The sequence below is a fragment of the Salvelinus alpinus genome, chromosome 20 (genome assembly GCF_045679555.1).
Source record: "Salvelinus alpinus chromosome 20, SLU_Salpinus.1, whole genome shotgun sequence".
NCBI lineage: Eukaryota > Metazoa > Chordata > Actinopteri > Salmoniformes > Salmonidae > Salvelinus > Salvelinus alpinus.
In genome coordinates this window covers 24009783-24037170 of record NC_092105.1, presented here as the reverse complement: position 1 = coordinate 24037170, position 27388 = coordinate 24009783, and the positions used below count along the sequence as shown (strand labels likewise).

General features: G+C 42.8%; 3 protein-coding genes across 8 annotated transcripts in view; 1 reads left to right on the top strand and 2 right to left on the bottom strand.

Annotated features, from left to right (window-relative positions):
• The window catches only part of LOC139546546 (zinc finger protein 654-like), a 28124-nt gene extending 27341 nt beyond the window's left edge, over window positions 1-783 (bottom strand). For 3 of the 4 annotated variants that reach the window (XM_071355041.1, XM_071355042.1, XM_071355043.1), the window contains exon 1: window positions 542-783. In XM_071355041.1, coding sequence (XP_071211142.1) covers window positions 542-664 — 123 coding nt within the window. In that variant the 5' untranslated portion in view covers window positions 665-783. The remainder of the gene's footprint in view (window positions 1-541) is intronic. The other variant, XM_071355044.1, reaches the window with a different exon arrangement.
• A 70-nt stretch (window positions 784-853) lies between these two features.
• On the bottom strand, window positions 854-9017 carry LOC139546547 (coiled-coil domain-containing protein 93-like). Of its 3 annotated transcripts, none has more exons than XM_071355050.1 (22): window positions 8698-9017; window positions 8400-8513; window positions 8188-8272; window positions 7980-8091; window positions 7786-7884; window positions 7588-7644; window positions 7013-7113; window positions 6284-6320; window positions 5972-6073; window positions 5816-5866; window positions 5633-5719; window positions 5394-5507; window positions 5124-5260; window positions 4942-5023; window positions 3021-3095; window positions 2847-2918; window positions 2589-2697; window positions 2422-2504; window positions 2095-2132; window positions 1897-1981; window positions 1621-1734; window positions 854-1404 (listed from the first exon to the last, which is right to left on the bottom strand). In XM_071355050.1, the coding sequence occupies exons 3-22, from the start codon at window positions 8268-8270 to the stop codon at window positions 1348-1350; spliced, it is 1695 nt and encodes a 564-aa protein (XP_071211151.1). In that variant the 5' UTR covers window positions 8271-8272; window positions 8400-8513; window positions 8698-9017; the 3' UTR covers window positions 854-1347. The 3 variants fall into 3 exon arrangements, with proteins under 3 accessions (XP_071211151.1, XP_071211146.1, XP_071211150.1); XM_071355045.1 differs by having other exon boundaries at window positions 8188-8213; XM_071355049.1 differs by lacking the exon at window positions 5633-5719 and having other exon boundaries at window positions 8188-8213.
• Window positions 9018-19955: 10938 nt separating this feature from the next.
• insig2 (insulin induced gene 2) lies at window positions 19956-25675 on the top strand. The gene is made up of 7 exons (XM_071355025.1): window positions 19956-20154; window positions 21054-21308; window positions 21419-21512; window positions 22268-22392; window positions 23010-23176; window positions 23784-23883; window positions 24032-25675. Exons 2-7 carry the CDS (start codon window positions 21135-21137, stop codon window positions 24071-24073), a joined length of 702 nt encoding a protein of 233 aa, XP_071211126.1. The 5' UTR covers window positions 19956-20154; window positions 21054-21134; the 3' UTR covers window positions 24074-25675.
• The last annotated feature ends 1713 nt before the right edge of the window (window positions 25676-27388 follow it).

The following is a 27388-nucleotide window of genomic DNA, read 5'->3' as shown; positions in this document are numbered from 1 at the left end:
AAGCTAAATGAGCTTGCTAACATGCTACTTCCAGACACAAATGAGAGAACACCTCATTCTGGCCATTTTAATCACCCCAGCAGAACTGGTTAAGCTGTTATTTAGAGCGGTGGTGACTGTGCTGCTAGCAACAATTTAATTGCTGACGTTTACAGTACTGACACCGGTCATATTCAACGGATGTTGCGCGTTCGTAAATTCCTCATTCTTCGAGAGTGCTTTGAATTCGGAGTAGATAACTAGAGTGAATTTACGAACGCACCCATAGTTAGCGTGTAACGTCACATAGTGGTAGCCAACTCAAAGAGAAATAAAAGCTCTGTGGGGTAACGTTATAGCTAGCTAGACCAGTATGGGTTGACTAAATTTGCGATGCCACGTAACGTTGGCTAGTAAAGTAATGTATTTGCTATCTACAGTAGCTGAACTGCCTTGCTTCGTACTGCAAGCAACTGGCTAACTTACTTAGTAGCTAGCAAGCTTGGCGTAAGAACTCGCCTCTCTCCCAACTAAAACCAGGAATTGGCGTGATTTAGCTTACCTTACAAAACTCGGAGCAATATTCTTTGCTTTGTACCGAAGAATTGTCGTTAGAGTATATGTACAAAGTCTCCAGTTCCAATTCTAGCCTGTCTGTTTCCAAATCACTTTCCCCCTCCGCCATACTGTCTCGTTTACCTTGCACATAAAGGGCCTACTAGCGGATAGGTTGACATACTACAACAACTAATATCCTGGATCTAGATTGGATAAAAACTACATCAATATGAAGGGTTATGAGAAAGCAAGGCAGTTGCTCGTAATGCTTTTTAAAATTTTTATGACCAGGCATTAAACAGCATGAAATCTTACGGACTGTGCATGGTTTATTTTATTAAGTGCCAAAGTGATGATAAACTGCTGGAATGGGTAGACAACAGAGATCAATACACATGGGTAAAGCCAGTGCTTGCTTGACTTGGGCAGGAGCTCACGAACTGAGTACCAGCACCTCAAATGTTCTTCTGCTGGAGTTCCTGCATCTCCTAGAATATTAGCTCAAAAGTATAGAGTTCCTGCACATAAATATAAATGGTATGTAGAGAGAACATTCCTCATGTCACCGTGCAAAGGGCAGTTGATGTCCCTCTCAAGAATCTCTGCCCTGCCAGGAGTGGCATCACTATCCACATACTACAAAGCACGTGGAATGTCAAAGCACAATACAATAGGCAGAATAAGACAATACAATGCAAGTGATCCCAAATAGAGGAGAATACATGATTCAGACAGAAAGACATACAGTCGTTGATTGACGAGATTAGTTTTTATATAACTGAGAAATTATTTTGGAGGCAGTGATTTGGGTTACGAAGCACCTTTGGCTCTCAGCTTGGATAGCAGCATTTCATTCTTACGACACTCCTGTAAGAAAGAGTATTGGATTAATAAAGCAACGTCAGTGTTTCACTTTATCAGTTTAGAAGGGAAAATGCAAAAATAATTAAAAAATATATATAAAAATGTTTTTTTTTAAATCAGCTCTGGGAGACTATGGTAGAACACATTCATAAAACAGTTAACTAGTTCCGTCATGTTTTACCATACATAACCAGAATGCGGTTCTCTCTCAGGCCTCACCTCTTTGAAGTCCTTGACAGTTTTGAAGTAGAGCCTCTGTTTGTCCAGCAGCTCCAGGTACTCATCATTCAGCTGGTCTCTCCTCATCTTATTCTCCTGCTTCTTCTTCTCCATCTGTAGACCAGGAGAAGGCATCACCAATATGCATCACACAGCACTGTCATATTTAAGTGTTTTTCACTAGGGCCAGGAGGAAAGCACCTGGCATCTTCAGCTCAAGCTGTCATTAGGTAGCGGACGGTGAAGATAAGAGAGATGGTTAGTTACTGTACTCACCTTAATGCGGCTTTGTTTGATTCCCACCACTATCTGCTCCATCTGTCTCAAGAACTGCTCCTTGGCCCCCAAAGACGCCATCGCCCTGAGCAAGACAGAAGACCACGGCTTAGACAGGAGGTAAACCTGCTGGACTCCATTACCCATAATACAAAAAGCAGGATAGGTTTATAAAAGGTAAATTGTGAAAATACTCACTGTTGGAAGTTGTCATGGATGGAATTCAGCAAGTTCACCTACAGAAACAGATCAACACGGGGTGGCAGGTAGCCTAGTGGTTAGAGCAATGGGCCAGTAACCGAAAGGTTGCTAGATCGAATCCCCAAGCTGACAAGGTAAAAATCTGTCGTTCTGCCCCTGAACAAGGCAGTTAACCCACTGTTCCTAGACCATCATTGTAAATAAGAATTTGTTCTTAACTGACTTGCCTAGTTAAATAAAAAAAACACAGAAGATGATTACCATGAGTAAACAAGCTGATTTCAGCTGCAATGGCTCTATGAAATTGATGCCCTCTCCTCTTACCTCCTTCTCCAGGTATACCTTCTTGTCATCTAATGTGTTATACAAGGTGAAGAACTGCTTGGTCTCTTTATGTGTTGCTGAAACTAGGGGACACACACAAAAGTAATGTTTCTTTGATGTAAGAATTTGTTAACAAATCAATAAGTGGTTGAGGCTAAGATACCTACCTTGGCCATAGAGCTCAATGAACCTCTTCTGATACTGGTTCAGTTCTTCCCTGCTCGGCACCTCGTCCATCTTCCTCTGCAGGATGGCGATCTCACGGTTCCTCCGAGCCTATCAGAGAGTAGCCCTCAGGTCATGAGCAAATAAAGGACTTGATAAGAGGACCACTATTTGCATGCTCCAAACAGAATACCTAAGTGAATTCAAATTGATTAAGCAGGAATGAATCCTGCTACAGCAGTGTGCATTGGTGCTTTTACCATCAGCAGTCTGATCTTCTGTAGCTTATCTCTGTCTGTGTTGTACTGCTTGTCGATTAGCTGACTCCTCTCCTTAGGGAGAGAGTGAGAAAGAGGGGGAAAGAAAGTCAGTCACAGTGTAACATTTATTAAACATAGACAAAAAAGAGTTAGCTGGTCTTGGGAGTGTATTACCTTCTCGTCCTCCGTATCATCTCCTGACTCCATCTTCAGGTCCTCAATGTTCTGCTGCAGGCGAACCATCTCCTCCTGGGAAAAAATTGCACTACATGTTAGTTGTTTTTCTCTTACCAGGAAATAAGGGAATTACATCACAAATACACCTGTGAAGTAGGTCCATTTCAAACTTAAATCTAACAAGTCATATATGGACGGACTATGACAGACGAGCTAAATTACTTCTATGCTCGCTTCGAGGCAAGTAACACTGAAACATGCATGAGAGCATCAGCTGTTCCGGACGACTGTGTGATCATGCTCTCCGTAGCTGATGTGAGTAAGACCTTTAAAACAGGTCAAGGCCGCAGGGCCAGACGCATTACCAGGACGTAATGCGCTGACCAAATGGCAAGTGTCTTCACTGACATTTTCAACCTGTCCCTGAGTGAGTCTGTAATACCAACATGTTTCAAGCAGACCACCATAGTCAATGTGCCCAAGAACACTAAGGTAACCTGCCTAAATGACTACCGACCTGTAGCACTCACGTCTGTAGCCATGAAGTGCTTTGAAAGGCTGGTCATGGCTCACATCAACACCATTATCCCAGAAACCCTAGCCCCACTCCAATTTGCATACCACCCCAACGGATCCACAAGATAATGAAATCTCTATTGCACTCATCACCAAGCTAAGGACCCTGGGACTAAACACCTCCGTCTGCAACTGGATCCTGGACTTCCTGACGGGCCACCCCCAGGTGGTAAGAGTAGGTAACAACACATCCACCACACTGATCCTCAACACGGGGGCCCCTCAGGGGTGCATGCTCAGTCACCTCCTGTACTCCCTGTTCACCCATGACTGCATGGCCAGGCACAACTCCAACACCATCATCAAGTTTGCTGATGACACAACAGCAGTAGGCCTGATCACTGACAACAATGACACAGCCTATGGAGTGGTCATCAGAGACCTGGCCGTCTGGTGCCAGGACAACAACCTCTCCCTCAACGTGATCAAGACAAAAGAGATGATTGTGAACTACAGGAAAAGGAGGACCGAGCACGCCCCCATTCTCATCGCCAGGGCTGTAGTGGAGCAGGTTTAGAGTTCCAAGTTCCTTGGTGTCCACATCACTAAACAAACTATCATGGTCCAAACACACTAAGACAGTTGTGAAGAGGGCACGACAAAACCTATACTCAGGAGACTGAAAAGATTTGTCATGGGTCCTCAGATCCTCAAAAGGTTATACAGCTACACCATCGAGAGCATCCTGACTGGTTGCATCACTGCCTGGTAGGGCAACTGCTCGGCAACTGACCACAAGGCACTACAGGGGGTAGTGCGTACGGCCGAGTACATCACCGGGGCCAAGGTTCCTGCCATCTAGGACCTCTATACCCGGTGGTATCAGAGGAAGGCCCTAAAAATTGTCAAAGACTCCAGCCACCCTAATCATAGACTGTTCTCTCTGCTACCGCACGGTACCAGAGCGCCAAGTCTAGGTCCAAAAGGCTTCTTAACACCTTCTACCCCAAGCCATAAGACTCCTGAACAGCTAATCAAAGGGCTACTGAGACCCCTCTTTTACGCTGCTGCTACTCTCTGGTTATCTATGCATAGTCACTTTAACTCTACCTACATGTACATATTACCTCAATTAACTTGACTAACCGGTGCCCTTGCACCTTGACTATGTACCGGTACCCCCTGTATATAGCCTCGCTATTGTTATTTTACTGCTGCTGTTTCATTATTTGTTACTTTTATTTTCAACTTTTTTTTTTTTTACTTAACACTTATTTTTCTTAACCAACAATGCTTCAAGAAGTTTAAGGGCTTGTAACTAAGCGTTTCACTGTAAGGTCTACACCTGTTGTATTCGGTGCATGTGACAAATAACATTTGATTTGAAAGTATGCAGACTCACTCTACAATGTGTCCGGAACTCCTGCTCTTGGTGCTTCAGGTTCTCATTCATGCCTACCAGAGCCCTCAGCTTCTCCAACAGTCTGTGGCACACACAGGGAGGATGAGAAAAGTCCAAAACACCTGTATAATTTCAGAAAGAAAGAATGCCCTAATGATTTGGTCTGTATGTGCAGCACTCACCCAGTATCAGCCTGGCCCTCAGCCTCTTCCAGGGCACTCAGCTCTTTCTCCAGTCTCTCTGTCTGCTCTGTGGCCTCCATCAGTTTGCTCTTAGCTTCCACACACGCTGATTTTACCTCCAAGTGTTTGGCTTGTAGCTGAAAACACACCAAATACACATACTTTTAATTACTTCTGACAGGAAGATAAAGTGCATCATATCCTTCCATTTAAGAAATGCATGGCTATTTTACACAATGTTCTATGAAATTCATAAAGTCCAGTCGTCACCTCCTCCAACTGCTTGGTCTTCTGTTGGATCTGTTTGTTAAGAGAGGTCACTATCCTACGGTGCTGCTGGACTGGCCCGTACCGCTCTGGACGGTCCTCTGCAGACCTCTCCAACTGATGGAAATGTGTATGTGGAAACACATTTAACTACACACTGTGGCATTGATTTATTCTTTAAAATATGACAAATATTTTATGATTGCAGTTAACCATTTAACCCTGCTGTGGGAGTTGCTCACCTTCCCAGCATACTCAGATGCTATCTGTTTAATCTCCTCAGACTGCAGCCCAACTATCTGTCCCACTGTGCTAGCCGTTAGCCTCCCCTGTATTGATGTTACATATTAAATCAAATAACTTTACACAGTAATCAACCACACAGTAAAGGCACTGGCAAAGAGAAGAACTAAAGCCATGCCTACCTCCTCAGTCGCCATGGCAGCCATGCTGGTCATCAGTGTTTTGATGCACAGCTGAGAGGATATATCACAGAGAGTCAGGGACATCATCACAAAGAGGGATGCATTTCTGTAGTATTGGACATGGGGCTACGGTTAGGTTTAGTGATGTGACCTCACCTCCTCCGCTGCCTGCAGGTCCTCCTCCTCCTGCGACCCCTCTGTAATCCCTGGGGGTGTGGCCTGAGAGCCTGGCATCAACAAGGCTTTCCGTTCCTCTGCCTGTAGGGAACAGGGGGATACCATCTTTCATCGTGGTTTCACTTTCTACTATAGCTACAGTTCACAGAACACCTATGATCCACCCTGTAATATTGGTTGTAATGATCGACCTCCTGTCCCTGTCTTCATCATTCTGTAGTTATAGGCTTTGAATTCATATAATGCTACAATTAACTTGACAAATATGACAGTAATTTCAATAAATCTCACCTGGTCCTGTTTTGTCTGCTTGCTGAATCCATACCGTCTAAAACACAGGCGTAATAAGTACTTAAATCACTGTTAGGCACAGGAGGTTGGTGGCACCTTAATTGGGGAAGACGGGCACGTGAAAATGGCTAGAGCGTTATAGTGGAAAGGTATCAACAACATCAAACACATGGTTTCCATGTGTTTGATGCCATTCCATTTGCTCCGTTTCAGCCATTATTATGAGCCGTCCTCCCCTCAACAGCTGTAAGGATACTGGTACATGAAAGGAACACATAACACATGTATGCACACACTAACCCACTCCATGCTTTTTTGAAGTTTTGTACCCTCTTCTGTATTGAAACACACACACACAAGCATTCATGTGAAACACTCCTTGCAGTGAATGAGACCATTTACATACTTACAGAAGGTAATCTGACATTCTAATATAAGGATGGATGAGACACAGGAAAAGAATAGGAAAATGAAAGGAACACAATTGTCAAATGGGATGAGATCACATTGGTTCTGATTCTCAATGACAAGGTAAAGATCTATCGTTCTGCCCCTGAACAAGGCAATTAACCCACTGTTCCTAGGCCGTCATTGTAAATAAGAATTTATTCTTAACTGACCCACCTAGTTAAATAAAGGTAAAAACATATTTTAAAAAAAATGTGAACATGTAACATGGACTGTGGAGAAAGTTGGATATGGAGAGATGGAGAGAGACAGGCGGCCTACCTTCCGTACTCCAATAGAGTGGAGTGAACCCTGGACTCCTCGTCCAGCAGCGCTCCTGCTTCAACCTGTCTCTTGTATTTCCTATGAGGTTTATACACTTCCTGTCAATACCAGAGGAGAAAAACAACATGCTGTGTGGTTTTAAAGTTTCTATACTATTACAAGGGCGGCCTTTAAATCAAATCAAATTTCATTTGTCACATGCTACGTAAACAACAGGTGTAGACTATTTTTATTTAACCTTTATTTAACTAGGCAAGTCAGTTAAGAACAAATTTTTATTTACAATGACGGCCTACACCGGCCAAACCCGGACGACGCTGGACCAATTGTGCCCCGTCCTATGGGACTCCCAATCACGGCCGGTTGTGATACAGACCTGGAGACAAACCGTATCGAGTCGAATCGATGAGGTAATTGCGGTAGATATGTATATATAAGCAGAATTGGTCAGAAGCCTGTAAAACGACTGCTATCCACTGCAGCACCATCTTTATGCCATCTATATTGTAAAGGCTCATGGAATAATTTGACCCAGACATGGCATGTCAGCTTCATGTCAGGGAGTCACTCACCAATACATCTAGGACTGCTTTCACAACCTTTTCCTTCCTCTGGAGGAAGTCTTCATCCTAGGATGGAGGGACAATACAGGGTGCATAAGACAGGGGTTTATTCAATGAAAAGTTCAGAACATTGCAGCACAAATGTAATGAGTAGAGCTGGAGTTGAATATCCCTGCCATGGAGCCACCCTACAATAACAGCACTCACCTCAGGAAAGCTGTGTGTCTTCTGGAACTGAGAGACAGAGTAGGCCCTCACATAGTCTCCCATCTCCTCCCTCGTCTCTATGGCCCTCTTCACCAGCCACTGAATACCATACAACACAGGCAATGAATCAGACATGAGGTCACAAACCAAGTGTGATACTCTATTACAAAACTCTAATGTCTAGGAATACACACCTGTATCACTGGAAATATATGGATGAAATCCAGCCCTTGGATCTGATGGGGCTCCAGGCGATGAGGGCACTTCATTTTGGGCAGAACAGACACAATCTTCTCTGTGAGAGCTCTGCAAAGAGATACACAAGTTCATCCAACATCAGTTACACTGGTCCAGCAACATCACTAACAGTAAACAAAATAATGCTATATGTTAGCTACTTACATTTTCTGTCCAATAGTTGAATTCTCCTGGAACAGCAGATCCACATCAATGTCAAAGTTACATGTTGTGATGCACCATGTCATCCCTCCAACCACATATAAAAATACATGGTTCAGGGAAAGGAATTAGAAAGGGTAGCAAATAGAGATGGTAAACTAGGAATCAAAAGCCTGCAGAGCTTCAGGAGGTTTGTAATGTAAGTCGGTTCTCACCTTGTCAAAAGGTCCCAGTCCTTTTATTCGGGCTCTGAAATATCCAGCAGCAAGCAGAAGTTCCAGGATTTCTGCTAGCCTGACACTCTGCTCCTCGTCCTCCCTTGTTTCAACCTGCAAGCCACAGTTGCTAACATCAGTTGCTTTATTTAGCAAACTGCGAATTAGCTAACTTAGCTCCAGTAGGTATCTAGCCAAGTGGCAAACCCAGAAATGTTTACATTGCAATGTTGTGTTGTTATATTATGACAGAAACCGCACCATATTAGGAAAAATGACAGACTAAAAATGATGTTACCTGAATAAGATTGCCCTCTTGATCATATTGAGCTCCTATTTTCGAACCTGTTCTCGCTCTGTGGAAAACAGACGTGGCCGCCATGTTGGACTGTGGTGTGTAGTTACATGACGAAAGCATATGACTTTGGTCTTAATTCTTGAAAAATTGTGCGTTCAGGATGTAGCTGTAATCTTTATACAAAAAGTAAGCTAACCTCACTTAGATGTCGACTGCAACACGGCCACTGTCGAGTGATGGGAGTCGATAAAGTGATTATTGAGTTAACATTTAGAAAAACAAAAGGGAACAATGTTGCATGTGAATCGCTGCAGCGGTTCTAAACGTTGCAATTCCACTTTTGTCCACTGGAGAGAGCTCTAATGCCACTACAGATTATATGGAAAGGCTGACATGATGAAGCTCTCTAGGTCTGAAGCCTTTCCAACATCATTGCATCTTTCATTTCAACAGGGTTGTCAGTATTCCTAGAGACAAATAAATCATGCACGTTGTGATTAATGATCCTCAGTTGTTGAAGTCATGTAAGGAAGCAGGACCATCAAGTACACATCCTGTCCAATGATCCTGCCATAGGCCTATAATGCAAACCATCAGTTTGTCACACAAAACGTAAAATCTATTTGCTGTGTGTGTGTGTGTGTGTGTGTGTGTGTGTGTGTGTGTGTGTGTGTGTGTGTGTGTGTGTGTGTGTGTGTGTGTGTGTGTGTGTGTGTGTGTGTGTCATCAACCATAAGCTGCTCTCAGATCCAGTGTTCATCTGTCATGGGGAGATATTCTCAATAGGGCAAAAGTGTGTCCTCTCCTCGACTCATCTGCCCTCCTTTCCAACGTGACCCCGAAAACCGATAAGTGGTTGCCAAATGTAGGAGAGCATCAATTAGTTGATAGGTGAACAGAGAGTAGTTTGCTCCTTTCCTCGACTGCCTTCTTCTGGCAGAGGATGCTCCAGTGTATCCTACATGGAAGAGTCTTAAAATCCGCAACAAACCCTTTGAAACATATATTTTCTCAGAGGTGAAAAGCATGCACATATTTAAAAACAATATGCTACGTATCTTTTTATCCATAAAATGTCTAGCACAACTAGCTAGATGTATTTAGGATTTAGGATTATTATTTTTTTGGATTTAAATCATAATTTACCTGATGGCATGCTAGAGGAGTGTGTGTGTGTGTGAGAGAGAGAGAGAGAGAGAGAGTGAGAGAGAGAGAGAGAGAGAGAGAGAGAGAGAGAGAGAGAGAGAGAGAGAGAGAGAGAGAGAGAGAGAGAGAGAGAGAGAGAGAGAGAGAGAAAGCGAGAGAGAGAGAGAGAGAGAAAGCGAGAGAGAGAGAAAGAGAGAGAGACACTAGAACGCTCCCATTTAACAACTTGAGTTTTTGAATTACTTCTGCCTTTGTCTTCAGTATGCTTTTTGTTACAAAGAATAGATTTACCATATTTATAAATAATACTGCGCCATTGTATAAAAGAACAGCCATTACAGAGCGGGTTAGACCTTCACATAGGTGTGAGTGCTTTGGCAGGCACCTGATGTCTCTGTATTTCACATGAAGAAAGCTAAGATAACTGAGCTAAATGACTATCGCCCCATAGCACTCACTTCCGTCATCATGAAGTGCTTTGAGAGACTAGTCAAGGATCATATCACCTCCACCCTACCTGACACCCTAGACCCACTCCAATTTGCTTACCGCCACAATAGGTCCACAGACGACGCAATCGCAATCACACTGCACACTGCACACTGCCCTAACCCATCTGGACAAGAGGAATACCTATGTAAGAATGCTGTTCATCGACTACAGCTCAGCATTTAACACCATAGTACCCTCCAAACCCGTCATTAAGCTCGAGACCCTGGATCTCGACCCCGCCCTGTGCAACTGGGTCCTGGACTTTCTGACAGGCCGCCCCCAGGTGGTGAGGGTAGGTAACAACCTCTCCACTTCACTGATCATCAACAAAGGGTTCCCACAAGGGTGCGTTCTCAGCCCTCTCCTGTACTCCCTGTTCACCCATGACTGCGTGGCCATGCACGCCTCTAACTCAATCATCAAGTTTGCAGATGACACTACAGTGGTAGGCTTGATTACCAACAACAACGAGACGGCCTGCAGGGAGGAGGTGAGGGCCACGGAGTGTGGTGTCAAGAAAATAACCTCACACTCAATGTCAACAAAACAAAGGAGATGACCGTGGACTTCAGGAAACAGCAGAGGGAGCACCCGCCTATCCACATCGACGAGACAGTAGTGGAGAAGGTGGAAAGTTTTAAGTTCCTCGGCGTACACATCACGGACAAACTGAAATGGTCCACCCACACAGACAGCATGGTGAAGAAGGCGCAACAGCGCTTCTTCAACCTCAGGAGGCTGAAGAAATGTGGCTTGTCACCGAAAACACTCACAAACTTTTACAGAAGCGCAGTCGAGAGCATCCTGTCGGGCTGTATCACCGCCTGGTACGGCAACTACCCCGCCCACAACCGTAAGGCTCTTCAGAGGGTAGTGAGGTCTGTACAACGCATCACCGGGGGCAAACTACCTGCCCTCCAGGACACCTACACCACCCGATGTCACAAGAAGGCCAAAAAGATCATCAAGGACAACAACCACCAGAGCCACTGCCTGTTCACCCCGCTATCATCCAGAAGGCGAGGTCAGTACATTTGCATCACAGCTGGGACCGAGAGACTGAAAAACAGCTTCTATCTCAAGGCCATCAGACTGTTAAACAGCCATCACTAACATTGAGTGGCTGCTGCCAACATACTGACTCAAATCTCTAGCCACTTTAATAATAAAAAATTGGATGTAATAAATGTGTCACTAGTCACTTTAAACAATGCCACTTTATATAATGTTTACATACCGTACATTACTCATCTCATATGTATATACTGTACTCTATACCATCTACTGCATCTTGACTATGCCGCACGGCCATCACTCATCCATATATTTATATGTACATATTCTTATTCATTCCTTTACACTTGTGTGTATAATGTAGTTGTTGTGAAATTGTTAGATTACTTGTTAGATATTACTGCACGGTCGGAACTAGAAGCACAAGCATTTCACTACACTCGCATTAACATCTGCTAACCATGTGTATGTGACCAATAACATTTGATTTGATTTGATTTGATGGACACTATTAAAGTGGAGGATCCCATAATGGAATATGCATCAGTGCAGGTAAAAGTAGTCAGGTTGAGCACCCAGGAGGCAGTGGAGGATTCCATTAGAGACTCACAGTTCCTAAATCAGTAATTCTCTCTCACTCTCTCTCTCTCTGTCTCCCTCTCTCCCCTATCTCTCTCTCTCTGAGTGTGTATTGAACTGCCTCTTTCAGGTAATTACTACAGCTTCATAAACTCTCTACTCCTCGGCCTCCTCAACAATGAAAAGAGACCTAGTCCTTGGACATATCAATGCCCACCCAGCTGAAACCATTACACAGTGGCTCTCACTCAAGCATAAGAGGCTTACAACAGAACATCACCTGACAACAGGTGTATAGACTGAAGCCATGTCAAAACAGGGTTTTGGGCTATAGGTTTTTGTTATATGTTGAAGCCATATTGCAAGTTATTTATAACAGAATAGGCTAAAGGTTTTTCTTAGGGTGATTACAATATTATTATTGCAATATTATAGCTTACTGTGACCACTATTGTATCATATATATATATACAGTTTAAGTTGGAAGTTTACATACACTAATGTTGGAGTCAGGGGCTAGGCCCCTTTTTTCTCAATTTCCGCCTGAATGACGTGCCCAAAGTAAACTGCCTGTTGTTCAGGCCATGAAGCCAGGATATGCAGGTTTGTAGAAATGTTAAAATAATGTAGGAGAATATAACACAATAGATATGGTAGGAGAAAATCCAAAGAAAAACCAACCAGACTTCTTTTTTTGAGAGAGACCATGCTCTTACAAAGGAAAGTATAAGGAAATACTGGAAATTAGCTCCCTGGATGCAATTCCTATGGCTTCCACGGGGTGTCAGCAGTCTATGTTCAAGGTTTCAGGCTTGTAACTTTAAAAACGAAGAAGAAATATCAGTTTTAGTACAGGGACACAGTCTTGGAAATTCGTGTTTGGCGCGCCATGAAGAAGGAACGCACCTGCTAAAATCAGTTTCCTATTGAACATACTTCTTTCCATAAGAAATATTCTAGTTTTATTACATTTTATGGTATCTGAGGAGTAAATAGAAACTTATTTTGACTTGATGAAACAAAGTTTAGGGGTAGATTTTTGGATTCCTTTCCCTGCATGTTGTAAGAGTGGATTACTCAAATTGATGGCGCCAACTAAACAGACTTTTTGGGATATAAAGAAGGATTTTATCTAACAAAACGACACTACATTTTATAGCTGGGACACTTTGGATGACAAATCAGAGGAAGATTTTCAAAAAGTAAGTGAATATTTAATCGCTATTTGTGAATTTATCTAACCTGTGCTGGTGGAAAAATATTTTGATGTGGGGTGCCGTCCTCAAACAATCAAACAATAGCATGCTTTCGCTGTAATAGCTACTGTAAATCGGACAGTGCAGTTAGATGAACAAGAATTTAAGCTTTCAACCGATATAAGACATTTACATTTACCTAAATGTTTAATATCCATAATTATAATAATTATTTATTTGAATTGTGCGCCCTCCAGTTTCACCGGAAGTTGTCCCGCTAGCAGGACGCCTAGCCCTAAGAAGTTTTAAAACTTGTTTTTCAACCACTCCACAAATTTCTTGTTAACAAACTATAGTTTTGGCAAGTCGGTTAGGACATCTACTTTGTGCATGACACAAGTACATTTTCCAACAATTGCTTACAGACAGATTATTTCACTTATAATTCACTGTATCACAATTCCAGTGGGTCAGAAGTTTACATACACCAAGTTGACTGTGCCTTTAAACAGTTTGGAAAATTCCAGAAAATTATGTAATGGCTTTAGAAGCTTCTGATAGGCAAATTGACATCATTTGATTCAATTGGAGGTGTACCTGTGGATGTATTTCAAGGCCTACCTTCAAACTCAGTGCCTCTTTGCTTGACATCATGGGAAAATCAAAAGAAATCAGCCAAGACCTCAGAAAAAAGATTGTAGACCTCCACAAGTCTGGTTCATCCTTGGGAGCAATTTCCAAATGCTTGAAGGTACCACGTTCATCTGTACAAACAACAGTACGCAAGTATAAACACCATGGGACCACGCAGCCGTCATACCGCTCAGGAAAGAGACGCGTTCTGTCTCCTAGAGATGAATGTACTTTGGTGCAAAAAGTGCAAATCAATCCCAGAACAACAGCAAAGGACCTTGTGAAGATGCTGGAGGAAACGGGTACAAATGTATCTATATCCACAGTTAAACTAGTCCTATATCGTCATAACCTGACAGGTCGCTCAGGAAAGGAAAGGAAGAAGCCACTGCTCCGAAACCGCCATTAAAAAAGCCTGACTACGGTTTGCAACTGCACATGGGGACAAAGAATGAACTTTTTGGAGAAATGTCCTCTGGTCTGATGAAACAAAAATAGAACTGTTTGGCCATAATGACCATCGGTATGTTTGGAGGAAAAAGGGGATGCTTGCAAGCCGAAGAACACCATCCCAAATGTAAAGCACGGGGGTGCAGCATCATGTTGTGGGGGTGCTTTGCTGCAGGAGGGACTGGTGCACTTCACAAAATAGATGGCATCATGAGGCAGGAAAAGTATGTGGATATATTGAAGCAACATCTCAAGACATCAGTCAAGAAGTTAAAGCTAGGTCGCAAATGGGTCTTCCAAATGGACAATGACCCCAAGCATACTTCCAAAGTTGTGGCAAAATGGCTTAAGGACAACAAAGTCAAGGTATTGGAATGGCCATCACAAAGCCCTGACCTCAATCCTATAGAAAATTTGTGGGCAGAACTGAAAAAGCGTGTGCGAGCAAGGAGGCCTACAAACCTGACTCAGTTACACCAGCTCTGTCAGGAGGAATGGGCCATAATTCACCCAACTTATTGTGGGAAGCTTGTGGAAGGCTACCTGAAACGTTTGACCTAAGTTAAGCAATTTAAAGGCAATGCTACCAAATACTAATTGAGTGTATGTAAACTTCTGACACACTGGGATTGTAATGAATGAAATAAAAGCTGAAATAAATCATTCTCTCTACTATTATTCTGACATTTCACATTCTTAAAATAAAGTGGTGATCCTAACTGACCTAAGACAGGGAATGTTTACTAGGATTAAATGTCAGGAATTGTAAAAAACTGAGTTTAAATGTATTTGGCTAAGGTGTATGTAAACTTCTGACTTCAACTGTATATGTTTATAAACTCAGCAAAAAAAGAAACGTCCTCTCACTGTCAACTGCGTTTATTTTCAGCGAACATAACAAGATTCAACAACTGAGACATAAACTGAACAAGTTCCACAGACATGTGACTAACAGAAATGGAAATGTGTCCCTGAACAACGGGGGGACAAAATCAAAAGTAACAGTCAGTATCTGGTGTGGCCACCAGCTGCATTAAGTACTGCAGTGCATCTCCTCCTCATGGGCTGCACCAGATTTGCCAGTTCTTGTTGTGAGATTTTACCCCACTCTTCCACCAAGGCACATGCAAGTTCCCAGACATTTCTGGGGGGAATGGCCCTGGCCCTAGCCCTCACCCTCCGATCCAACAGGTCCCAGACGTGCTCAATGGGATTGAGATCTGGGCTCTTCGCTGGCCATGGCAGAACACTGACATTCCTGTCTTGCAGGAAATCACGCACAGAACGAGCAGTATGGCTGGTGGAATTGTCATGCTGGAGGGTCATGTCAGGATGAGCCTGCAGGAAGGGTACCACATGAGGGAGGAGGATGTCTTCCCTGTAACGCACAGCGTTGAGATTGCCTGCAATAACAACAAGCTCAGTCCGATTGTGCTGTGACACAATGCCCCAGACCATGACGGACCCTCCACCTCCAAATCGATCCTGCTCCAGAGTGCAGGCCTCTGTGTAACGCTCATTCAGTCGACGATGAATGCGAATCCGACCATCACCCCTAGTGAGACAAAACCGCAACTCGTCAGTGAAGAGCACTTTTTGCCAGTCCTGTCTGGTCTAGCGATGGTGTGTTTGTGCCCATAGGCGACGTTGTTGCCGGTGATGTCTGGTGAGGACCTGCCTTACAACAGGCATACAAGCCCTCAGTCCAGCCTCTCTCAGCCTATCGTGGACAGTCTGAGCACTGATGGAGGGATTGTGCGTTCCTGGTGTAACTCGGGCAGTTGTTGTTGCCATCCTGTACCTGTCCAGCAGGTGTGATGTTCGAATGTACCGTTCCTGTGCAGGTGTTGTTACACGGGGTCTGCCACTGCGAGGACGATCAGATGTCCGTCCTGTCTCCCTGTAGCACTGTCTTAGGCGTCTCACAGTACGGACATTGTAATTTATTTCCCTGGCCACGTCTGCAGTCCTCATGCCTCCTTGCAGCATGCCTAAGGCACGTTCACGCAGATGAGCAGGGACCCTGGGCATCTTTCTTTTGGTGTTTTTCAGAGTCAGTAGAACAGCCTCTTTAGTGTTATAAGTTTTCATAACTGTCACCTTAATTGCCTACTGTCTGTAAGCTGTTAGTGTCTTAACGACCGTTCCACAGGTACATGTTCATTCATTCTTTATGGGTCATTGAACAAGCATGGAAAACAGAGTTTAAACCCTTTATAATGAAGATCTGTGAAGTTATTTGGATTTTTACGAATGATCTTTGAAAGACAGGGTCCTGAAAAGGTATGTTTCTTATTTTGCTGAGTTTGGTATACTATTACCTTAACTGTAATGAAAACAGAAGACATTCACAATGGTGTACTACATATGATATAAAGCCTGTTTCATAGAAGTCTTTCCTGTTTGCCCGTGATCCAAGGCCCTCTCCGCACTGACAGTTGTAAGATTAACGTAGTTAGGTGATAACCTGCTCATGCGCACCAAATTAAATTAATGGAACAAATTTCCCTCCTAATTAAGATGGAAATTTGTGTCAGTTGTAACCTTGCTGAGCACTAATTATGTACAAATGATTTGTCATCTGTTTGGTCCTGAATAGCAATGGTCTCACCTCACTGATAGCCGTGGCCGCAGTAAGAGATGGCTGCTCATTAACACTAACAGTTTGTGCTACAGAGGAGCAGCCAATGAGAACATATGCACTGAATCTCCCTCCTTTCAATTCACCTATATTGGATGTGTAACTGAGCTTCACTGGGCTCGGCTCTGACGTATTTCTCTTTCCTGAATGAAAATAAAGTGTCTGCTGACTGATATTTTTTGATGAGTGTTTCTCGGTTTGTAATTGATGATGAATCCCATGTAGACCATTTCAAATTGAGAGTGCACTGATTATACCTGTATGATGACTGATAAATATACTGTAGGGGTGAATAAACATCCTCATATAGCACTCCTCATATATTGTCTTCTCTTTCCTCCCATTAGAAACAATGGGTTCCGTTAAGCACATCTGAGTTTGTGCATTTGACTTGATAGGCTGACCAGGCCAGTTCTATGATGGTGCCAGTAGATGGTGCAATAGGTTAAGATTGACAGTGAGCAAGTGGGGTATAAAATGCAGTTGGGCTAAAAATGGCAAAACACGCAGCGCTCTGTACAATGGTGTAACTGGTGTATTCCATTTTATTTCCCTGCTTTAGAGCTACATGGGAAAATACATTTCAATGGGAGCCAACAGTGATTAGCATTAGAATCCTGGTCCTCTTGGGGGTGAGGACACACTGGCCAATCTGTAATCAGCGTTCCACAGACTTGCTCACAAGGGATATGGCGTGCTTTGTCATTATCATCATATCACACACATGCTGGTATTGGTGCTTCCGTGTGGCCAGCTAAATTACATTAGCATTTTACCTCATACTCTTAAGAATTTTCATAGACAATGATGAACTAGTAGACTACCCTCTGTTTCTAAAGCTCCAGCATATATATTATTTTCCGTACTGTGTTTCTTTCTCATTTATTTTGAATTATAGACATAAGTATGTGTCCCTATGTGCCTGAATGCTGTGCTCCTTAAATTTCACATGGAATGTCTAATCATGCAATTATGGACCATTTGACTTTCCATTATTACTCATTGAGCAATACCATGAATATGACGGTTGGTATTTTATTGTTGCATTAAATGCCAATATACTTTCTGAGGGAGGTACTTGCATGGTTCTTTATTAATTATTGGCTTATCTTCTGATTGGCCATCCTCTGCTGCTGTAAACACAACACATTACAGATGTTCATGCAGATTCACAGCATGTCAGTCAGGCAGAGAGAGACAATAAATATGTCAAGCCCTGCTGATACACCATGTGAGCCCTGCGGACCAGGGGGCACGCTAGAACGTGCAAACAGATGTGCGTTAGTGGAATTTCAAATAAGACATTTCATTAATATTATGAGTTTATGTTAGAAAACTATTCTTAATTCTATATGGCATTTAGACAACAGCTTTATAAGTGATTGAAGACTACCACTGTTGTCCGCAACAGAAATGACACGCAACGGCATAAAAAATGTTACAGGTATTTATTGGTCATGATGTACAGGCAGCCCCAGTGAAACACATACTCAGCCATTTTCCTTTGTTGCCCTCAGTGGTTTTTAGTTTTAAATAACACCTCTGAGAGGCTGAGAGTTCCAGTGGCACTGCAAAACGCATCTATTATCCCTGTCTGGGGATTGGTGGGCGAGTCAGGGAGGGGAGGGGTTTAGGGGTTAATTAGAGACAACAGAAAGGTCAGGGGACCTATTATGTGTGAGCTGAGACCTGTAACAGGCCAATAGGAGTTGACTTTAACTAGAGCACACCTCACCCTGTACCTTCCCCATCAGTCACATTTATACCAGGGTTGTGTCTGACTGGGACACACGGGGCTGGTAATGAAAAGGCCCTTAACATTGAGCCAGTCAGGATGATGAATTGGGTCCCTGACCATTTTCTCTTAGTGCCAGGGGGCCTCCAAATAGCCCTTGACAACTAATTGAAACCCCTTCTGTATCCTGCCTGTACCTAGCAGGCTCCCTCTATCACTCTGATTATTAGGGTTAAGGACATCTCCCCAGGGATTGTTGGTACTGCTGTAGTGGATGGGATTTGCAGTGTCCCAATTGAATCCAGAAAACCCAAGGTGATAACAGTTCTAAATGAATTCACCACCACTATTCTTCTTCTCCTCTTCTATGTGATTTTACGTCCTAGCCATCCAGTGTAAATGGATACTAAGGTGTTTTCACTGGTGTGTTGGGAAGTAGTTTAGTGACAGTTCATCCTACTGTATGTCAGAAGAAATGGAAATATCCCTTAATAGTTCAACTATCTCTGTGCCAAATAATTCAAAAGGCTTTTGTGTCCCTCAAAAGTACAGCTGCCCAATATCCCTGTCCTGCTTCTCACTGTATACTCAAACAAAAATGTAATCCCATTCTCTCTCCTGTCATCTTTCATTCATGATGGCTGAATGGCTTCCCTTAAAGTCTCTTACCACTGTTCAGTCAAGACATTCCTTTTGCTCAAGCATGTGGTCTACTAGGCTTATGCTATGTAGGTGAGGCAGTCACAGTGTGGAGTAGATCACAGATAATCCCCATTCCCATTTCCACCTGATTTGGTATTCAGTATTCAGACTTTTGCCTTCTCAGTCTTACAGACCATTCACACTCTCTCAGCCTATTAGGATTTATTGTTATGTTTACAGCAACTCTGGATTTCATCCAATGGATAGACCAAAAATTACAATAGGCCTACACTAATGACAGATGTGATCCACATTAAAGACATTCTTATATAATGGGGTGGCAGGTAGCCTAGTGGTTAGAGTGTTGGACTAGTAACCGAAAGGTTTTTAGATTGAATCCCCGAGCTGACAAAGTAAAAATCTGTTGTTCTGCTACTGAACAAGGCAGTTAACCCATTGTTCCTAGGCCGTCATTGTAAATAAGAATGTGTTCTTAACTGACTTGACTAGTTAAATAAAGGTTACATTTTTTATATTTTTTATAATCATCATTGCTTTGATATGCACATCCAATTATACCTGTTGACAACCAATTGCCAAACAACTCAGCCATTTTATCATTATGTTTATAAATTAATGTATTTTAATTTGAACCACTTCTGTGCATTTTCTAAAGTTTTATATCTAAGACAACTTTGCATTTATTCTACCTGGGCAAAACGTGGGCTTTGTGCAATGAGATTACGTCAGGGTTTTAGGAGCCGATTGGTTGGCCACGTAGCCAGTGCCAAACCAGTTCATCCGAAATTAGCGAGAAGGCGAGTTTTTTCCCCCCCTCGAAGCTAGTTCTCAAACTCCTGCTACTACCTAAAACAAGAAGCAAAATGTGTCTTTTACCATTTAAAAAAAATACTTTATAAACATTGAAGGTAATATTTATTATTTAATTCAAGGCAAATAGCGTGTGACTGTAAATATCAGCTGACGAAGTGTGCTAGCTAACGTTAGCTAGGCTAATAAACAAGATGTGTTTGCTGATTATCAGCAATCAACTGTTGCTAGCATATATACAAAAACTATCAAATTCGTTTTATTTAACACTACACTATATAGTTAGCTAACGTTTGGTATTTATTGTTTGTATCCAACAGTGTATTCAAAGTATTAATGTTAGCTATTATGCTAGCTAGATATTATGCTAGCTGGCTATCTTCTAACGTTAGCTAGTTTAGCTGGTTTCAATGACCTTCGCTAGCTAGTTAGATAACGTTACGTTGCTCAGGCAGTGCCAATACTGCCACAGGTTACTGTTATATCAGCTTCCAATCTCGAAGTAGATGAAACGTCACTGTAGGTAACTAACTAGGTCAAAAGTAGCGAGCCATCTGGCAAATGTGATGTATTCATTTGCTGAGGCTGAACATAACTTGGTTTGATCAAATGACTGAAGAGTTATTGTCTCTTCTTGAGACAAAGAAATCCACATTAGGCATAGCTAGCTACTCTTAATTATTTCACTTGTGTTTGTAAGCTGAGACATGAACATTGACTAACTAGACTCAGGGTCTGGAGTGGTGTCACACTTTTTGCCCATCCCTAGCAAACACAGCTGAAGATCATGATTAGTTGATTGTTTGAGTCAGGTGTGTTAGCTGGGGCTGGGGCAAAAGTGTGACACCAATCAGGCCCCAGAGGACTGAAGTTGCCCATCCCTGAACTAGACACACATCTATGTTTGTCCACTGACTTCACACCTCTGGGCTGTGGTTGTTTTGTTGGATGATCATGTAGCCACATCTGAATACCTAAACATGTTCCTGTGTTTTAGGGTATTGGTGATGTCAGTGGACAGCGCGATCACTGGAGGATAGAGTTAGCGTTTCCCCTGGTGTCCACGATTGCCCCAGCCATGGCCGACTCCACAGTAGTCAGCGACCAGCAGCAGTCTGGGTCTGGTCAGACCGCTCCTTCCAGAGGACCATACATTGCAGTGATCACCAACAGAAGCACCACCCTGGTGATCCGTGGGTTCATGCTGTTCTCTATAGGAGTTTTCCTGGCTCTGGTGCTCAACCTGCTGCAGGTGAGCTATGTTTGTATTTTAATGATACATCTCTTGAATGGGGAAACATTTAAGGGGAAGATATGACTAAGAGTACTAAAGTAGCTAATATTTGTTTTCTCTCACTGCAGGTACAGAGGAACGTCACTCTGTTCCCGCCTGATGTCATTAGTAGCATCTTCTCATCAGCCTGGTGGGTGCCGCCCTGCTGTGGGACCGCCTCAGGTAGGACACACACATTTACATTTTAGTCATTTAGCAGACGCTCTTATCCAGTGTAACTTACATTTAGTGCATTCATCTTAAGATAGCTAGGTGGGACAACCACATCACAGGCATAGTAAGTACACTTTTCCTCAAAGTAGCTATCAGCAAAGTCAGCGCTAAAAGGGACACACACACAGGTTTTTGCTGCCAGACTTGACTACTATCATTATTGAATTGTTGTCCCCTGGGTCTACAGCACAGAGAGTAGATGTAGCTGCTGATTCCTAGTGGACCAGTAGAAAAGCACAACAGCCGCAGGCCTGTATCCCCCTGAGACTGAGACTGCCGTGCTCGACTGCTCAGCCTGGGGGAGATGCTGGTTTCCACTGTTACTGCGCACTGGGCTGTTTGCATCATGCAGTAGCTATCGGGTTTTATTTACTAGTCAAGACCAGAGCAGTTTACTGTACATAGTTACCTAAATTTGCACAGCAATCTATATAGTTATTGTGTAATATTTAAACAATCGCTTTAAAAGGAGGCCAACCTCAACAACAGTGTTAAAAAAAAATGTTTGGTGTGTCATCAGAATAGCGTTGATGCTATGTGGTGGGCTGGCATGGCAGCATTTCTCTCCACAAACATACTAACAGGAATGTACGGCACAGGCCGTGCTACTGCAGCAATAAAGCTGATTGTTGATCTATGATCCCCTCTCCCTATTTCTGCACCCTCAATCCCTTACCTTTATCCCGTCTACCTCTCTCTCTCAGCAATAATCGGTCTGTTGTATCCGTGCATTGACTGTCGGCTCGGCGAGCCCCACAAGTTCAAGCGGGAGTGGTCCAGTGTGATGCGCTGTGTGGCCGTGTTCGTGGGCATCAACCATGCCAGTGCTGTATCCTCTATGCCCCTCAAACTCAACTCTGGACCTGGAAGCCAGTTCTACTGCATTTTTTCATTATTCCCCTCTATAATCAGGGACTGATTTAGACCTGGGACACCAGGTGTATGCAATTAATTGTCAGGTAGAACAGAAACCCAGCAGGCTCCACACCACGTAGGGTAAGAGTTGAGTATCCTACTCTATTCCTACCTGCCTGTCTCACACTCACTGAATTTGATGTGAATAATAAAAAGATGTGTAAAAACCTGTAAACCATGGGGCAAAAGCATTCCTTGTTGACATTTTTACTTGCAAATCAAACTTGATTTAAATTGTATTTATAATCACAACACACTTTACAGTAAAACAAAATTAATCTGTCGATGTGCCCATGGGCAAGGCACTTTACCCTAATTGCCTCTAAGTTGCTCTTTATAAGAGCATCTGCTGAAAGACTCAAATGTAATGTGTAAAACAATAAGATCAGTGACTAAAGGCCCAGCTAAAACGATGGGCTTTTAAATGTGATTAAAAGAGCCTGTTTACAAGAAAGAACCTTACTGAGTAGAACCCATGGTTCCTGTGTGGACTATCCTACTACATGATCAGCTGTCCTTAACCCCTCTCAGAAAGTGGACTTTGCGAACAACGTGCAGCTGTCCCTGACGCTGGCGGCCCTGTCCATCGGCCTCTGGTGGACATTTGACCGGTCCCGCTCCGGCTTTGGCCTGGGGGTGGTCATCGCCCTGCTGGCCACTCTATCCACTCAGCTCCTGGTCTACAACGGAGTCTTTCAGTGAGTACTAATACAATACAGTTTACAGGACATACGTGTATAATAATTAAGCAATAAGGCGCGAGGGGGTGTGGTATATGGCCAATATACCATGGCTACGGGCTGTTCTTGTGCACGAGGCAAAGGGGAGTACCTGGAAACAGTCCTTAGCTGTGGTATATTGGCTATATACCACAAGCACCCAAGATGCCTTATTGCTATTATAAACTGGTTACAACCTAATTAGAGCAGTAAAGATACATGTTTTGTCATAACCGTGGTATACGTTCTATTGTATACTGGGTGGTTTGAGCCCTGAATGCTAATTGGCTGACAGCTGTGGTATGTCAGACCGTATACCACAGGTATGACAAAACATTTTATTTTTACTGCTCATATTACATTACGTCATGCCTAAGAACATCTGTAGCCGTGGTATATTGGCCATATACCACACCCCCTCGGGCCTTATTGCTTAAATATACAACCGCTTTGACCCAATCAGCATTCAGAGCTCGAAACACCCAGTTTATAATATTTTTCAAGATACAGGAGGGATTTCTGTGGATTTTCATGCTCATTTGGGGATCGTCCTACGTTTAATACCTGTTCTATTGTTTTGTTTCAGGTATACCTCTCCAGATTTTCTGTACATTCGCTCCTGGTTACCTTGCATCTTCTTCGCTGGTGTGATAACCATGGGGAACATAGGACGACAGCTAGCCCTGGTGAGGAAACTTTATTATGCTGAATTAAAGTGTCATAGGTTTATAAATGTCCTACATGCATGTATTCATTCATTCCAACCAGAGCTTTTTACTGAATGTTCAACTGCCACATTACATTATCCCTTGTCTCCCGGGTTCTCTTTTCCAGTATGAATGCAAACTTATGTCAGAAAAGACTCATCAAGACTGAGAGAAATTCTGGCTATATCAAACTTTTGCACAAAATTAAATTTTCGTAGCAACAAAAAGCCAAAAGGGGATGGTAAAGGACATCTGTATGCAGCGTTGATGGAGATTGGTCAACCTTGGAGGCGGAGCAGTCATCCACAGGCAACAAATTATGTGCTTCTGCTTTGCTGATGAGTGCTTTACTGTGGAAAATAGTGTTTTGGTTTGTTCTTATGTGCCCTTTCTGGGCCTAGGGGGACAGACACCAGCTCGCTTTATTATAAGCATTCAATGGATGTCTAAGGAGAGGAATAACATTTACATTACATTTACATTTAAGTCATTTAGCAGACACGACTGCCGATGTGATGTTGTGTGTGTGTGTGGTAGGTAGGCCCCATCTACAACGCAATCTGTGATTGCAACTCAACGGGCACCAATATTAGTGTAGCTCTGCTGTTGTTCAGGGCACTTTCGGCACCAGTGGTGTGAAACCTTTGGCTCCATCGTGCCAAACAGGATCATCTGAATTATTTTCTTTCTTCATCCATTCTTTCTATCCTTTATATACTGGTAGAAGCTGCAGTGTATATAGCCCATATATGTAGAGACATTTATTCCATGCTTTTACAATGTACAATTATATACACATAGTTATTTTTCTTATGCCGATAATGTCTGTGTTTGCTGGCAGTCACGAAGGGGTGAAGTGTTCAGTATTGCACTTATTTGTGCCATCCCAGCGTTATATCAAGGCAACCAGCATCCTGGGTCCAGTTTGGTATTTCATCCAGCCTTACCAGACCCTGCTTTTCATTCATTTCATTTTGTAATAAAACGCTCATAGAAGTTTATGGGCAAATTTCACCTCATTAACTTAATTTTGGTTAATTTCCTAAATTCAAAACTGAATTAAACCAAACCCTGATGAGATCCAATCAGAGACCAGGCTTCCCATTTCATTGTCCAACCTCCAGGTGCACGCAAGTATCCACATCATCAGTGGGTTCTTGGGTCAGGCATCTAATGCCAGATCTGCATTTTTTTTTTATAGAAAAATTTGATATAATACAGTGTTACATTCCTGGATGCAGTTAGACTTGATTTAGGAACCTCACTTCTCATCGTAAAGATGGTCTTATTGGAAATATAGAAAGCCATCCCTTTTTCTTGGTCTCTATCTAGAAAATGCTGCGAGACTGCTAAGTGAAGGAATTTTATTCAAATGTTATTTTTTTTCTTTCGAAAAACTTAACAAATTTAACATGACTGATTGAATTAGAGGATGCTGAAAATGTGTTAGTGTCTCAACAGTGTTTTTGTAAAATATTGTTTGTAATTTCACTGTGCATGATAAGGCAAACAAACTGCCAATGACTACAGAGGAAAGAAAATTAAGAACCAACAATCAATATTAAAATGACTAACTTGGATATCCTAGCATGTCAGCGTTATAGCTATGGTGAATTTTTCTAGAAATAAGATGAACTAGTTTTATTTCATCCATCTCCAGGAAGTAGAGGATTTAACTAGTTGAACTGGGACATTTTCATCCTCTCACCAAACAGAAAATCTGGAACTTGTGCAATCTCTTTGGTTAAATAAAGAACATGCCTTTTGTTGACGACAGGTTTATGTTTCTCCTTGATCACGCACACGGCTCTGAAAGATTTTAGGGAAAGTTTGGGAAAGCATTTTTTTTGTTCTAGACATTGTACATTTTGTTATATAGAGAGCCACTTTGTCATGATGCTTAGGCTACTCTACATGGTTAAATGAATGTGTTTTGGCATGAATATACCAGTGCTGCAGTCCAAATGTGCAGTGCCTGTTATGGCAGGTTTGGCCTATCTAACTGGTGTATTCTACTAATGTGGATTGATGTCGCCTGTCTTCACCTGCCTCCCACAATAACAGGCTTCTATAGACACATAATTAAGATGAATAATCTGAAGTTGACTCCTTTGTTTGCGTGGTTGCTAAATTCCAGGATATGTGGATGCTTTTTTTTCTTTGGTTTTACAGTCCTGTATGAGGCAATTTACTGTGTGAATGTTATTGTTCAAGACTAACTAGCTAAAACAATAGGCGTGATGTGTCATAGCAGAAAGTGGTGCTGTGAAGAGCTAAACTCCCTTCTGCTAATGAATTCATTAATCTCTCTATTTATTCCTGACAAGTAATTATCTCTTCTTAGAGACTGAGGGTCCAGAGGCAAGGTTGAGAGCACTCAGATACACTGCAAGGAAAAACTGAGATGGGTTCTTTTCCCAACCAGCCAACCATTCCACAGGCTCCTTAGCATGGTCGTGGATAACACGTTCCTTTGAAACGTTCACCTTGAGTGGTGTTAGCTATCCCCACTTCTGACACCAGTGTAGCAGGTAGCTGGTATTGAACCCAGTAGTACCCTATTGCACTGAACGGTAACGTACAGTTGTGTCCAACACACCTCAAAGCAAGTCTGGTCACTGCATTTGCTCATCACATGAAAACAATGGTAGGAGTTTGACCTTGCCCACTGAGGTGTTTTCACACACGGCAGGGCACAAAATCCATAAAGTCTCAGTGAAATTGAAATGGGGGTGGGTCTTCATACAATGAAATGGATGCTCCACTGCCACGTTTCCTGTAAGTCTCTGAGGAATGACCATCTAAATCGGCGCAAAATCCTGTTAAACGGTGTCAACATGAATCACCGGCTGCACAGACATCCATCAGGGCTAAGAAGTTGACCACAAATGACCTGTGGACCACTATATATTGATTACTCATGTACGGCCAGTGTCAGGTTTAATGCTGTGGCCGCCTGAGAGTGGTGCCTCTGACAGCGCGTGATCTAACTCTAATAGATTTTAATGGTGAGATATTGATTTCTCTGTGGCCAAGGTCTCCCATTGAGGATCATTTATTGGGGTAATGCAGGACAACCCATGCATCCATCACAATCTATCACTTTGACAGGGATCACCAGATATTATCCATGACAGAGGGTTGAGCAGAGTGCTACAGTACATGGCTGAGAGCTCCTGCAGAGAACAAACTCCAGCTAGATAATATGAATACTAAGATGTGTTTATTGAGTGGGAATGCTCAGCAAATCAGCGCTGACGTGAAAGCAGCTAGTCGGAGTGTCTGGAGCAGGGAATGAGGATCTCAGTGAGAGGGTCTATATTTTATTTGAACGTCTGAGGCTGCTCGAGACTGCAGCAGGTAATGTGTTGTGTTACAACCCAGTGGCTGTATGGTTCTCTCCACCCACAGCGATAACACACTAGCTAATGGGAGCACATCAATCACAATCACACTCCTATTCCACCAGTGTCTCGATCTGCTC